The following is a 15,608-nucleotide window of genomic DNA, read 5'->3' as shown; positions in this document are numbered from 1 at the left end:
AAATTGAGATGTCGTATACAGCGACTAAATTTTTACTTACACAAGTCTGGTCTCGCTGTATTCCCTTTATGTTCTTTTTGCAATGAATCCGAATCGATTGAGCATTTTTTCATTTCGCGCCGCCGATTTTTAAGAGATAGAAAAATCTTAGAAATTGCATTTCGAAAACTTGGCGTATTATTAACCTCACCAACCATTATCTCCTTTGGGGTGACTTCACTGGGACACAGTCACAAGGATGCTTTTCTTACAGTTTACAATTTCATTAGAGATACAAAAAGATTACCTTGCTGAATTTCAAGAATTATGAATTATTCCGATTATTTCACTTCTTTATGACAAAATTGCTTTACCTCAAAATTAAGATTAAATCTCAAATTCAGATTAAGTTTTTGTAAAATTTCTCATAAACATAGTTGAAACCGCCTGCTTCTTGGCCAATCCCCCGTAGTGGGTATGCGCCAAAGTTTAGGAAACAAGACAAGACAAGACAAGACGACTCCTTTCTGGGGAGCTCATTCTTCGATAACGGCTGATTCCTGGACGCTGTCGACTTCGCAGACTGAAGTCGCCGCAAAGGCCAGCCATCGTTGGTCCCCCTGGCTCCGCTTCAGCCAATCACCGCCATTACGTGCCTAGGAAACATTCAGGGGCTGTTCGTACAGGCTGCGCACCAAGCAGAAGCAGTGATGGCAGTTCCCGATGAGGCCTCGCATCCCGGCGTGGCGGGTGCATCGTTGGGTGCAACACTGCTACCAGCGGCGATCGCACGTTCCACCACTGCCAAGTGCCTCGATGCCGTTCGCACAGGAAAAGAGGTGTTCGGTGGCCGCCATGAACGCGAAAGAAAACAACCGGCGCGTTAGCAGCCGCCTGGCAATGCTGTGGCGTCCTCTGCGCGCCGCCGACAAGGAGCCCCTCCAGCGCAAGCTAGCCGAAGCCGTCGCCGTCCACCGAAAGAAGTACCCGGACTACATGCACCATCCGCGTGAGGCCCGCCGGCGCAAGGAGCAGGAGCGCAGTGCCAAGCAGGTTACCAGCAAGCTGAACGACAGTTCCTGGGACATGGAGCAGCATCCGCTTACTTCAACGGTCGCGGCCCAGGGTCCAGGCAGCCCGAAGTTCCAGCAGCACCTGCATCCGCCACCACTGCCGCCGACGCCAAGAAGCACACACAGTGCTATCATCGGTGCTGCTCGAGTCGGCGCTTCGGGCGCCGGTCAGGGAACGCTGGCCTGTATGCCGACGGCGACTGTTCCGGCCACGACCAAGGATCTCGAAGGACACGTGGTGCCTGTAAAAGTGGCTGCCTTAAGAGCCTTGGCTGAATTGTTGAAGAGGCAGCCGCAACACTTCCACAGTTATCTGAGCTTACCTTGATCAAGATCTTTGGAACACTCAAGCAGCCTGAGCGAGAGGTGAGCTGGTGAGCTGTGCTGCCGAGCTGTGTTCTATGGAGGCTGCTGCGGCGCTATCCCCCGAACAGACAATGCGGCGCCTCCACTCGCTCATCGGGGAGTCGGATGACCAAGACGTATTCATCGCTGCAATCAAGGTCATGTACCGACTCGTGGAAGTGCATCCGAAAAGTATCATTGTGCAGCTTCTGCCTTAGATAATGCCTGTTTTCTGAAGGCATATGATCATAGCGAGAGTTCTGTACGGAAGGCGGCAGTATTTTGCTGGTGACGCTGCATGGCGTGGCCGGCTCTGAAGTGATGAAGCCAGACTTGGCTTCCCTTATGGGATGCAAGAGGGCACAGGGCAACAGCAGTGGAAGCACATTTGGCTCCCTTCTCCTTCAAACACAGAATCTTCCTCAAGATACCACTAAAGTGTGTGTGTGTGGGGGGGGGGGGGTGAGGGGGGCAAGCAGCACCACCTCCCAAGCCAATGCTTCCCATTGGGCTGCCACCATTGCTTCGCTGCTGCTTTGCCAATAACTGTGGCCCCATGCTTTAATTCTTGACGCGACTCAAACACGTACCTGTTAGTAAAACGTACCGGTGTATTATGCAATAAAAAACGTATTATACGCTTAGCGCACGAGTGTCACTGTTCAAGTAATCACATCAATAATTCAACATTTAGGAGTTCGTCAGAATATAATATTCACATGAAACTAATTACCTTCCTGAATGCAATGAAATGCCCTAATGTTGTCAAAACAGATGTCTACCTGACCGGACGTAACCATGGACACATCATTTTCATTAAAAGGAATCAGGCAGAAACGCCAGTGGGAGTTACATAAAGTATGGGTAAGCATTTGCTACTTAAGCAGGCGTTTCTTCGTAGCATGATGCTGTGTTTGGTATAATGACGAGAAACGCCTCGAAAGTCGTACAGACAAACAGAGAAACGCGGTTGCAACGTCGCGATGTTACTTAGACCAGCACACGGAGTAAGATAAACAGGAGCGCCGACTCCGCCGCCGCGCAACGCATTCGCTCGGGACAAACCGTGCAGCGCAAATTATACATGCGTAGCGCCATCTGTCGAGGCGCATGAAAAACACTCAACAGCTTGCTTCCATGTGCGCATGCGCTGAGTGGCGGAGACCGGCGGCGACGTGGGCGCAGAACGGCAGCGCGTCACCCGTAGAGCGTGTCGTCTGCTACAAACGTGGACCCTCGGCCGTCTCAATTTGACAGCAATCAAACACAAAAAATATATACTCATAAATAATAAAAGTGGAAATAAACACGCGGTAGCGCTTTTATGCACGCATACGAAACATTTTAGATGTCGTTAGAGGAAACAGACGACAAATGATGCTGTACAAAAAGACACAACATAATCAATTGATAAAATAATAAAAAAGGTGCTAGGGCCTTCACATTTTAAGACAAGACGACTTATATTGCCCCTGGAAAAACGACTTTCCAGCAATGCATTTCTGTTTAAAAGTGAAACCGACTTTAAGAGTGTCGGTGTAAGCTTGGTCTTTGTAAGCTGGCTTTCCCACGTTCTCTGTTAGAGGTGAAAACGACTCAAAGAAAAATGCTATGCGAACGGGACCCGATAACGCTATCGCGAAGCTTAAGCATCCTCCAGTTCTTCTTTCAGGGGCTTTATCCGGCCGCTCGACAACAGCGTGCTCGGATTTGCCTCTGAAAGTGACGTCCCTCCAGGGGCGTGGCGACGAGAGGCAGCCCGAGTGCCCATCTGGCGTCGGGTTAGCGATGCACTCGCCTGAACGGGAAGCCGCGCCGTAAAGAGAGAAAAAACAAACGAGAACGACCGATATTTAGGCGGGGCCTTGCACCCTTCCAACCCCTTGTGTAATTTCCAGCGCGCTACTGGAGCTGTTTGGTGTGACAGCTAACTCTACCTGCGGTTATAATAAAGGCTTCGAGAAATGTTTGCGCCAGCTTTTTCACGTACGTGGAATGTGTGACGTGCGTTATATACTAGATACCGCTGAAACGCGGGCCAAACGGGATGTGTAAATGTCTGGGCACGGGAGCACACGTTGTCTATAAAGAACAAAAGTTATGCGCATTTACCTGCGCATTGTAAGGTTTGTTTGGCCGGCAGACGTGAGCCACTACTGCATGAGATTAAGATAATTTGCAGAGTGGTGATACGTTAGCAAGAGAACTTCTGGAGGCTTATCACATAAAAGAGAGAGGCATGATTTGAATTAGTGATACGTCTCTTTTTCTGTTTGACAACGAAATGCAGCTGATAAAAACGTCACTGTAATCGCTCTAGGCGACACAAACGCAGGCATGCGCCTTTGTTGAATTTCCCTGGTCTGCTGTAAGTTTACCGCCCCACCTTTCGTTTCCTACATTTCTTTCTAAGTCTTTATTTCCTGTTTGCGCAACAATGTGCTCCTCATAAGCTGGAGTACCTAAAATTTAAATATCCCCGTCTTGAAATAATAGGAAGCCTCCTTCAGAGACATTGCCATCAGTGGTGGCGACCACGGGATGGCGGCTGCTATGGGGCAATGAGTCGCTAATAGACAAAGATCTATTAATGAACTTTTAAACTATTAGTTTCCGTGGACTCATCGTAATTGCAAAATTGAAGCGAGCTCTCCGTTCCAGTCATCGACTTTTGGATCTGGAAAAATGCAATTACTGTGGCACGACGAATTTCGGCTCTCACGTGCGCGACACCGAAACCGGCAGGCTGCCGCGAGTGCAGAGCCGCGCCCCTCGAAACGGCGTTCTGTGAATGTCACCCAGCAGTGGGCAGCCTGTGCTCTGCGACAGCGAGGAGCCCCACCGCGCTGGACGATACTTCGGCCCCGAAAAACACCGCAACGAACGGCTTCAAAAGGCGAAGCAACAAAGATATATTTCTTTGAAGCAATACCTGGAATAAGATTGAAACGGCGGGCCAGTTTTTTTTTTTTATTCTGCCGACGATATTAGAACCAGAGAAAGAAGATGCTCGAAGCTCGACATTGACAGATTGGAGTACGAATAAATATTCCGGTAATACTGTCATATATATAAGTGTCCGCCGTCATCGGGTGTGATTGGATCATGTCTGCCTGTACGCGCTGGCACCATGCTGGTTAAAAGTTTATACGGCTGATAAAACTACTATCCTTACTTCGTATGGCTCTCTATGGATTTGCTATAGCAATCGTTAGTTCGCTTTTTGGGGGAAACTTCGGCTGTTTAAGAGGTGGCAGCGGAAAAAAATTGCTCAAAATTTTACCCCGCATAATAAACGCACCCCCCAACAACGAGCATATTTTTCGGGAAGAAAGTACGCTCACTATGCGAGTAAATACGGCATATAGCACAGGCCTCCTCTGATAGAATAGGAAGTGAAAAGTACCTTCTTTATACTGACGCACCGTACTTGAAGCTCCCCTGTACGCTGGCGCCGGAGTTCAATCTAGATGGAAACGTGCCTGTAATTATTTTACGGCTAATAATCGCATGGAATTTCGTTCCCATAATGCGTGAATATATGCTTACGAAAATGATTGGGAATTAACGTATGGCAACACTACCACATTCAAGTGAAAGTCTGTGTTCAATTAAGCGTGAAGGAGTCATTGGGAGTACTGGGACTAGAAATATATATCTCCTGAACATTTTATTGTTTGTGTGAATGCGTACATTTGGGACAAGCTTGTACCACACGTATTCAGGCAGAAGCGACGAGAAGTACGGTGGAAAGAATACGAAGTTGCGATCATTCAAGCGGTTGTCGAAAAACGGAAAACAAAACGCACAGCACACGCTTGACTTCGTTTTTTTTTTTTCATTCGTTTTTTTTTTGAGCCCTCGCATTTGCGGTAAGCTCTATAAGTAATATGTGGTGTCCAAATCCGAGCCCCCAGCGAACAGTACTTTCGAGTAGCGTAACCGAGTGTCACGGCATTGCTTTGGCCGACAGCATATGCAAAAAGCAAATGCATGAGGCGGAAACACATCATGATAACCATGTTTTCCAGAATAAATGATAATGGCAACCATGCCGTGTGCAAATGCCCTTCCATTTGCTTTGCGCGCTTTCAAAACACAAACGCATAGCCTTCGAGATTGGTTTCCGTTATTATACGAGAGCTGTCGCAGGACTTGCGATTTGGTTACCACCTGTTTCTCCTGAACTAGATGTTTAATGCCGACGTGCTGTAAATATGCCTATTGTAATTTCTTAGATGGCAAGCAAGCCTATTACGCTCTAAATTCATTTCAGTAGATCTAACTCTGCTATTTAGATGCATTTAGTCTTGGGTGCAGTGCCTTCCGCTTTTCGGACGAATGAACGTTACCAGTCTCTTAACGTCAGTCCTAAGATTTTTCGTTCCATCGCTCTTTGTGCGGTCCTTAACTTGTTCTCGAGCTTCTTTGCTAACCTCCAAGTTTCTGCCCCATATGTTAGCACCGGTAGAATGCAATGATTGTACACTTTTCTTTTCAACGACAGTGGTAAGCTCCCAGTCAGGATTTGGCAATGCCTGCCGTATGCACTCCAACCCAATTTTATTCTTCTGTAGATTTCTTTCTCGTGATCAGGGTCCCCTGTGGGTAATTGACCTAGATGACAGGAAGACAGTGGTGTGGATCACAGAACAAACGGGGATAGCCGATATTCTAGTTGACATTAATATGAATAAATGGAGCTGGGCAGGCCATGTAATGCGTAGGATGGATGACCGGTGGACCATTAGGGTTACAAAATGGATACCAAGAGAAGAGAAGCGCAGTCGAGGTCGGCAGAAAACCAGATGGGATGATGAAGTTAGGAAATTTGCAGAAGCAAGTTGGAATACGCTAGCGCAAGACAGGGGTAATTGGAGATCGCACGGAGAATCCTTCGTCCTGCAGTGGACATAAAAATAAAGGCTGATGATAATGATGAACGTTACCAGAATCGGTCTACTAACTTTGGAACCAACGGCTAAATTGCGCCGTCCCTGAAGGAAAGGCTCAGAGATAGCGTCGTATTGCGTTGTACGTGGCAGCCGCGGGACGGCGCTATCTCGGAATCCATGAACCGTCTAATTGAACACGCAGCTATTTTTCGCAATTTTACTATTTTGGACGCCACCTAACGGATATATGAAGTTCGCTTATCATTCCATCTCTTCTTTCCTTACCGCGAGCAAGCCAGATAGACAACGAAGCAGAGCCCATACATTTGCGCCGGCAGAGCGGGGAGAGAAAAAAGTAAACCCATTTCCATTCAATTTGAAATCTAATGAAACAGCGGATCTGTGGTTCTCTTATGTTTCTCTGATTTTGTGTGATTTGCTGAGATTATCTGGTAGTTTCTGTGATCGTGTGGGAGTTTCAGTGATTGTGTTTGTTTTCTAGAGGATTTCGTGCGCTTATGGGTGATGTTTGCGATGGATGATGCGTGACAGCGGTGGACAGACGGACGGCGCAGCCTCGACCTACAACAGCTCCACTGTTAGAAGTACCAGAAAGCTCGCCTTTCCGCATAGCGTTCGCGGCGTATTAAGGTGACATAAGCTCGGCAACTGTGTGGTCGGTCTACATAGTATTGCTTCGCGCGTCAGGGCTCTGCCAGTCGGTGCGGTGATCGGTGAGATGCCTCAATGGATCGCGAAATCAAGACACTTATAGAATTGCGCTCAAATTTCGCATTACAGAGTTTCGTAATCGTCGGTGATTTTTTTAAAGAAACAAGTCCGTGCAAATCTGTATAGCTTCACATTACTTCGCTTTTCATAATTTATGTCACTGAATTAAATTTCAGCGAATCTCGGACATTCTTTCCTGTTTAGTTTTTTATTCCCTTCATAAATATGTATTTAATAACTTTGTTCCAATTAGTCAGACTGCTGACTTATGTACTACACTCGTTTCACTTGTATTTCGTATAGTCTTCCTTCTTTCGTTTCTGTTAGCATAACATTTTAATTATTTCTACGTAGCGGCCATACACGTCTGGAAGAGGGCCGAGCGAGACAAGCTAAATGCCATGATAAGGAGGGGGATCAAGATCGCGCTCGTACTACCAAACTACACACGCACCAACCGACTTCTGCAGTTGGGCATTCAAAATACACTGGAAGAAATTGCAGAAGCACAAGAAAGGGCACAGATTCTCAGACTCTCCGGCACCACGGCGGGCAGACGACTCCTAACAGAGATGGGCGTCCCCGCGGCTAAAGTCAATGACTCCTACCAGGGCCTTCCGAAAGAGCAGAAAGACCACATCATCATATCCCCCGCCCCGCGCAATATGCATCCCCAGCGCAACGTGGAAAGAAGGAAGGCCAGGGCCGTGGCGCTCCTACGCCGGGCGACAGAACTCCCTGGCGGCAGCTGCTTCGTTGACGCGGCCCAATATGGCAACAGCAAAAATTTCGCATTAGTGTCCATCAACCACAAGGGTTCGACCGTTAACGCAGCTTCGGTACGAAGCACGTCGTCATGTGCGGCCGAGCAAGTGGCCATTGCCTTGGCCCTCCTGGGCCAAGGCAATGGTCACGGCCTTTACACACGGCGCCATCCTCGTCTTCAGCGTTGGCGCCGTGTGTAAAGAAGCCTGTCGCATCCTCGACGGCAAAATCATTGCCAGCCACACTCTCACGTGGTTCCCCGCTCACATGGGATCCGTCATGGGAGGCCCCATGGACAAACCTCAACGAGCTGGCCCACTCCAAGGCTTGAGGTCTCGCATTCCGCGACCATGGAGAACTCCCCGGGCGGCCAGCAGTGGTGGAGAACAGAGATCAACCAACAACATACCATGAAATTACGCAGCACTTTATCTCGGCAGGAGAGACTTTCCCCTTCCTCACAAGTTAAATAGAGCGCAGGCATTGACCCTCAGATTATTGCAAACAGGCTCGTATTCCAGCCCGGCTTTATTACACAAGCTTTATCCCCACACTAATGCCAGTAGTTCTTGCAGGCACTGCAATGACTTCGCTAGCTTAGACCATATGCTCTGGCGTTGCCCCTCGTTACGAGGCACGGAACAAATAAATCAGGACAAGTGGCTCTCCGCTATCAAGAGCCCCGATGCCGGAGCGCAACTATGGGCTGTCCAGAGGGCCCACGATGCGGCGGTCGGGCATGGCCTGAGTGTCCCAACGTGGGAGCGGCCCGCTGCGCGCTGAGTCGCGTACATCAGGACGTTCATTAAAGTTTTACATCCATCCATCCATCCATCGTAAACTACGTCCTGCCGCCGAAATATTTGCACATTTAGTTAGTGAGCACGCGCCATGAATGGGGATCTTCCTCGTCGTTACCATCATCATTATTATTACTACGTACGCTTCTGCGCGAGACAAAGAAAAGGACGACTCCTATCTGGGCAGCTCGTTCTTCGAGAACGGGAGACTCCGGCTCCGCAGACCTGCAAAGGCGAGCCATCGTCGCTTGCCCCTGGGTCCGCTCCAGCAAAGAACCTCCGCAACGTGTCCGAGGCTGTGCAGCAGCAGCAGCGATGACCGTTCCTGTGGCCTCTCATCCCGGCATGGTGGGTGCATCGTTGCGCAGCGAGGTGCAACACTGCTACAAGCTGCGATCACGTGTTCCCCCACCACCTAACGCCTTCATGCAGTTCACGCTGGAGAAAAGGCGTTCGGTGGCCGCCACGAACACGAACTAAGACAACGGGTGCCTTATCAGCCACCTGGCAAAGCTGTGGCGTCCTCTCCGCGCCGCCGACAAGGAGCCCTTCCAGCGCAAGGTGGCCGAAGCTGTCGGCGGCCACTGAAGGAAGTACTCGGACTACGCGCACAACCCACGTGAGGCCAGCCGGCGTATGGAACAGGAGCGCATTGCCAAGCAGGTTACCAGCAAGCTGAAGAACGCCAGTTCCTGGGACATGGAGCAGCAGCCGAGAACTTGCACGGTCGCGGCCAAGGGTCGAGGCAGCCCGAAGTTCCAGCAGCAGCTGCATCCGCCGCCATTGCCGCCGACGCCAAGGAGCAAACACCGTGGTACCATCAGTGCTGCTCCAGAAGGCGCTTCGAGCGCAGGTCAGAAAACTGTCGCTTGTATGCAAACGGCCACTGTCCCGGCCACGAGCAAGGATCTCGAAGGACACGTGGTGCCTGTAAAAGTGGCTGCCTTAAGAGCCTTGGCTGAATTGTTGAAGAGGCAGCCGCAACACTTCCACAATTATGCTGAGCTGACCTTGATCAAGATCTTCGGAGCATTCAAGCAGCCTGAGGAGAGCCATGCTGCCGAGCTGTGTTCAATGGAGGCTGCTGCTGCGCTACCACCCGAGCAAATAATGCGGCTCCTGCACTCGCTCATCGGGGAGTCCGATGACCATCGCTGCAATCAAGGTCATGTCAGGGCACGTGGAAATGCATCCAAAGAAGGATAATTGCGGAGCTTGTGCCTCAGATGATGCCTGTTTTGCTGAAGGCGTCTGATCACGGCGAGAATTGTCTACTGAAGGCGGCAGTATTTTGTAGGGTGACGTTGCATGGCGTGGTCGGCCCTGAATTGAAAAACTTGATTCCGGCGTTCTAGCGGTCGATGTAAGCGACTATTTACCTATTTTTAGCATCTTGGACTGCTGTGCGAGTCGCAGCGTATCGCACACGTCGATTCGATCAAGAAAAGTTAACGAATCAAAAATAAATACGTTTATATCTCTGATTATGCGCACTGACTGGTCTTAGGCGATTAGTGACAGTAATGCAGCATCTTATTTTTCTGGCTTTCACAGAATGATGGCCGATTTCTATGATCGCGCATTTCCACTCCGCATTTGGGAAAAGCATAAAAAGGCAAGAAATTCTTGGATATCTTCGGCACTTTATAGAAGCATAGAAAAATAAAATGTTGTACTTGGAGTTTCTGAAAACGAAGGATGCTGACAAATTCAAAGAATACGAGAAATTTCAAAATAAATTGAATTCCAAAATCAGAAAGGCTAAAGATGTCTGTTATTTGCACAATTTTAACAATATTACTGATCATACATTCTGCAAAGCCGACAATGAGGTTTGGGGTACATGCTGCATTGATGCGTTACCGGAAGAATTCACTACTGACGAAGTAACGCTTCATATAACTGAGCTGCCGGATAATTTTAATGAGCACTTCTTGTCTTCCGGTAAATTAAAGAACCCCACGCCAAGAGCAAGTGATCACATGTATTACGTTCATTTACAAGTAAGAGAGCGTTTTCTCAGAACTTACGAGTGAGGCGAAAATGATGGGCCTTATGAACTCCTTGAACAACAGTAGTGCAGCAGGTCTTGTTGGGATTAAAGCTGAACCAATTAAAGCGGTTGCTACCATAATTGTTCTCCTGCTCACTCATGTATGCAAATGCGTGCAAATGCATGCTCTGAATGGCTAGTTCCCGGATGAGCTCAAATTAGCCCGGATAAGTGTTATTCTCAAGGGAGGCGCGAAGAATGATTTCAACAATTGCCGGCCGATATCAGTGCTAGGCATTTTTTCGAAAGTTATTGAACGTGGTTTTTTTTGGACATCTCTTTGAGGATTTAGTGAAATTCAAGTTAATTCACCATACCAGTTTGGATTCCAAAAAAAGAAGTCAACAGAATTAGCACTTTTGTATGCTACAGAATGGCTTATAGAAAACACTGAACAAAAATGACTAATAATTGGAATATTCCTCGATATGAAGAAAGCCCTTAGATCCGTCAAACATCACATTTTACTAAGTAAACTTTCTAGATAGGGCATACGAGGGCGAGCCTTTCAACTTATAGAAAGGTACTAAAAAGATCGAAAACTGTGTGACATTTGACTCAGGCTTCTGAAACATAGAGCCTACCGAGTGGTGAAAATTACGCTTTACGAAAATTTTTTTAAAATTGCCTGTGGCAGGCAGCATAATTCTTATCGTTTAGCTCGGTTATTCGAAGAGGCGGACAATAGTAGCACGAAAATTCGAAACACATTTTCAACTAATTACCAAAAATTGAACAATGAACTTCTTAGTTTATTATTTTACGACACATATCGCAGCTTACGAATTGTAGCCGGTGAGGTTGCAAGACGCATCCACTTGAAATAAATTTCCGGAATAATATCAGTTTCGAGATATTATTTCCCAATGTGTAAGACGAAAATACATGGGCGTTCCCCTTTTTTTTGTGCTTGACTGTATAAACCGGCACTTTGGTATAAAAGTAAGTGGAACAACAGTGGATTTTACGGCGAGTTTGATGGAGCATATCTTCAAAGTGGTGTCGTTCCGGAAATTCATTTCAAGTGGATACGCATGACAAGCTCACCGGCTACAATTCTTAAAGTGCAATTTGTGTCGTAAACTAATTAACTAAGAAAATAATTACTGAATTTTTGTCATTTAGTTGAATTTTTTTATTTCTCGTGCTACTACTGTCTGCTCAATCTAATAACCCAAATCAATGATAGGAATTATGCTATCTGCCACAGACGACTGTTAAAACTTCTGTAAAGCTTAATTTTGAACACCCGGTATTTTAGCGGGAGTGCCCCAGGGTTCGATCTTAGGACCACTGCTTTATTTCAGTACATGAATGATATATCCTGTATTCCACGTACACACAAAAAAATACTCCTATACACCGACGAAAGCAACGGTTTCTTTTTTCTTGCACTAGTCTATCAAAAGTAGGAACAGGTGAGAATAACTGGCTGCGTTAACTCTCTGAATGGCTAGATAGAAATCAATTAGAGGGTAATAAAAATAAAACAAAGTACGTCCTTTTTAGAGCTCCTGAATCCATCGCTAACAATGTTTCCTTACATTTTCGTAACAACGTGATAGAGCGTGTGGATTCTATTAAATTCCTAGGCATTTTTTTTTCAGGAAAACTTGTCAAGGATAACACAAATTACCTGAAATTAATACTATTCAGAGTAATGGGAGCATTATGGAAAGTAATAAATTTAATTCCCAGGAAATTGAGAGCTATTCTTTACTTTTCAATGATTCGTTCTCATATTTATTTTTGTCTCCTGATATTTTCGACTGCTTCAAATATTGAAAACATTTTTATCACACAAAAAAGCAATTTAGAGGTCTAGTAGGCTTTCAACATAGGGAAAGCACACCGTGGTTCCGAGACTGCCACGGAATATTGAGGGTAGACCAGCTTCTACGAACGCAAGCTTGCGACCTACATGCATACAGAAATAAAGATGACCTTCATAGTCGGAAAGTATCGTTCATGGTAACGAATCGGAATTTTGATCTTAGAACAATAAAATGTAGAGTACCAAAACTGAAAGCAAGTTACGATGAACAAAGTCTAAAATATAAAATACCTATACTTTCGAGCGAGCATGAGGATTTTATCAAAATGATTGAAAGACACTCGTCAGTAGCTGCTTTTAAAGGTGGTTTGACTGAAGCATTGCTTCTGTAAGCTTACTGAGCGTTGTGTTTTAGACATACCCTTTTATTTTCCTTTTTTGTTGCGACAGACGCATTTTTGGCTTCATTTTACCTTGTTCATCATGTGCAATCGTGCCTGTGGGCCTGTGCCTTTGTTCCTCATGTTCACTTGTTACTTTGTTCCTCATGTGCAATTGTGCCTGTGTTGCCGGGCGACTTAATAACTGATTCGCATTGATGGCATGTTTCTGCCACCATAAGTTAGTCAGGAGCAAAGCCAAACCTAGCGTTGAGGGGAAAAATCTGTTCTTCTTTATTTCGGGTAGACTGCATTAAGGTGGATAAAAGATAGCCAGCTCTTCTTTTTGCCATACAGGCTGCCAACTTCATGTGGTGCATGATATGAAGCATGAATAGTGCTTTCATACATAGCGTCATCATTAGCAGCCTTATTACCCCATATCCGGCATCACCACCACTGGCGGCATGTGTCCGAAGGAACCTTCCGATTATTCCAAACGGCGATTTTTTGCATAATACTTGAAGTCTCCGTAGAAATACCCTGTATAAATAGCTAGCGGACTCGACCCATTGATCAGGTTTCGACTATCCACGACTGTGCTCGCCGCAGACGTTGTGCTTTGAGTGTAACTTTTTTTTGGGCACACGTTCGCCCAATAAAGACTTAGATTCATGACGGACAGTTGTGGCTCGACCTTGATCTACGCAGTCACTACGACGTGATAATATATGGAGCTGTACGGAAGTGTCTTTAGCGCTAACGTTTGTGAAAATTCCCACTTATTTGGTGTAGACGGTTGCTTTGTCGCAGACGACGAAAAGCACTCGTCAAGTGAACCGCGAGTTGACTTAAAAATCCAGGATGCACCATCAACATACCATGCAACATACCACGCGATGTTAAATCTTCATCTCTGTGTTTAGGCTAAGAAAAACAGTGTTTACGAAAAGGATAAAGAAAAGGCAGTTACTTTCTCCACTTATATGCAGATTCTGACTTCGCCATATAACCTGGTTATTTAAGTAGAAAATAGCATTCATGTTCGTTAGATACCCGTCAGAATCAGTGTTGTCAGGTCTGACGAGGCGGCGTAGCCAAAACCTAGAGAAGTTGTATCCCAAATGTAGCCAAACACAAAAAAGTGCAAAAAAAAATTCGTAGCCAAATATAGCCATTCCGTGCCGCCGCGACAGTCGGCCCTTGACATCAACAGCGACATCATGCTTGCACAGAACACTTTTTGGTTGGCACCGGAATCTCTTAAGTTCCAGCGAACTGCTGGAGAGGACGAAATCAGTGTTCTTATTTTATGACATAGTAATAAGTTATTATTTTTAGTTATTTACAGTAATATTAACTACGAACGCTGCGTTTTAGCTGTCGTGAACGCAAAATAATGTTTAGCCTCATCGATCTCTCTCGTCATCTCTGCCTACGGCGTAGAAGTTCAGCTGTCCAGTGATATGTGACGGCGACGTGCTCGGGGCTTCTTTTTTTATGCGCTAAAACAAGTCTTTCGCGCTACGATATTTCGCGCTGTTTGTCTCATCGTCCTACTTGTCTTCTCGTTTTTTGGGGGTTTTTGTTTCAATTAGCATGGCCCGGATTAGCTGCGACACACACTACCTATATAGTTTTGATTTACATCAACCTGGCCGCCATCTTAGGTCTCTAGCACGCCAAGAACATGCGTTAATAAAAGTGACAGGCAACAGATGCGAGTCACTGTCTGAATCGGTGTAAGCGAAGCTTTTAAAGATTACTGCGCACAACGGCACACCAGTGTAAGAAGCGCGCAGTCGTATTCGGCGACGAGCACCTCCCGAACTTGCTCGAAATGGTAAAAGCCGCGACGGCGCACAAAGAGCAAAGGTAAACAACAAATTGGTAACAGTGGTAATGCTGTGAAAATCGGTTTTTGTCAAAACGCGAATCATGTTTATGTGCTGATAAAGTTTTAGAATAGGAGCCCCTAAAGTTTGAGGCCCCATATTGCTTTGCGGGTGTTAGCGTTGGGGCATGCAGGAGTGAAGACATTTAGAGTAGGTGGTTTGCGTTTGCGTATAGCGTACGTGTTGCGCTTGCAGCGTCACTACGGTGTCAAAGAAAAGCTGCTATGAATAATAAAATAAAATATACCATTTTATGATTAGCAGTAATTTAGACTTTCGTGTTTTCTCGTTTAATTACAATTTAGAACTTATTCTATTAGCAGCAAGCAACTTGTGGCGCTTAGTTTTGAGTAACCATTTTTACGTACCTTCACCCAGCCAAGTAAATCCGTGTTAGGCTTGCGAGCCTTGAAATTGACAACTGAATTCGGAATCAGTGGCGTCTAATGAATCAATCTTCTTTACACGTACATGTTAGTTGAGAAGAAGCGATAACCGAAATCACGTCTCCTAGCTTACAAACTTCACGTGTTACCACTAATCGAGCCCAGTTTGGTGCTAGGTTAGAGCCGTCGCTTCGGTGGGCGCCGCCATGTTTGTTGACTAAAGCTTTTGGGGCCGCTTTTGGTGCTCCCGCTAAATTATGGTGGCTACCATACGCTAAATCAGTGAAATAGCGTGCCCGACGGAAAGCCCAAAACCAGTTTGCGTCTTGCGCACGCGCAGTGGCTTCGACGTTATTTCTTTGGGACCCCAAAACGTTTGAGGCTCCTATTCTTAAACTCTCTAATAATTGCTGGGGTTTTACGTGCCAAAACCATGATATGATTGGGAGTCATGACGCACTGGGGTACTCCGGATTAATTTTCGCCACCTCGGGTTCTTTAACGTACCTCTAGATCTAAGTACACGGGTGT

At 46.4% G+C, this 15,608-nt stretch overlaps 1 protein-coding gene across 1 annotated transcript; it reads left to right on the top strand.

The window, feature by feature from the left end:
- The first annotated feature begins 702 nt into the window (after nt 1-702).
- Nucleotides 703-1,380, top strand: LOC125943197 (sex-determining region Y protein-like). Its single transcript, XM_049661791.1, has one exon. The coding sequence runs from the start codon at nt 703-705 to the stop codon at nt 1,378-1,380; it is 678 nt and encodes a 225-aa protein (XP_049517748.1).
- Nucleotides 1,381-15,608: the final 14,228 nt, after the last annotated feature.

Source organism: Dermacentor silvarum, chromosome 1 (genome assembly GCF_013339745.2).
Source record: "Dermacentor silvarum isolate Dsil-2018 chromosome 1, BIME_Dsil_1.4, whole genome shotgun sequence".
In the NCBI taxonomy this organism is placed as follows: domain Eukaryota; kingdom Metazoa; phylum Arthropoda; class Arachnida; order Ixodida; family Ixodidae; genus Dermacentor; species Dermacentor silvarum.
Note: the sequence above shows the minus strand (reverse complement) of the source record. Positions and strands in the feature narration are given on the sequence as shown.

Excerpts from the sequence above, each read along its gene's own strand:
- LOC125943197 (XM_049661791.1), top strand. The coding sequence starts at position 703 with ATGAGGCCTCGCATCCCGGCGTGGCGGGTGCATCGTTGGGTGCAACAC.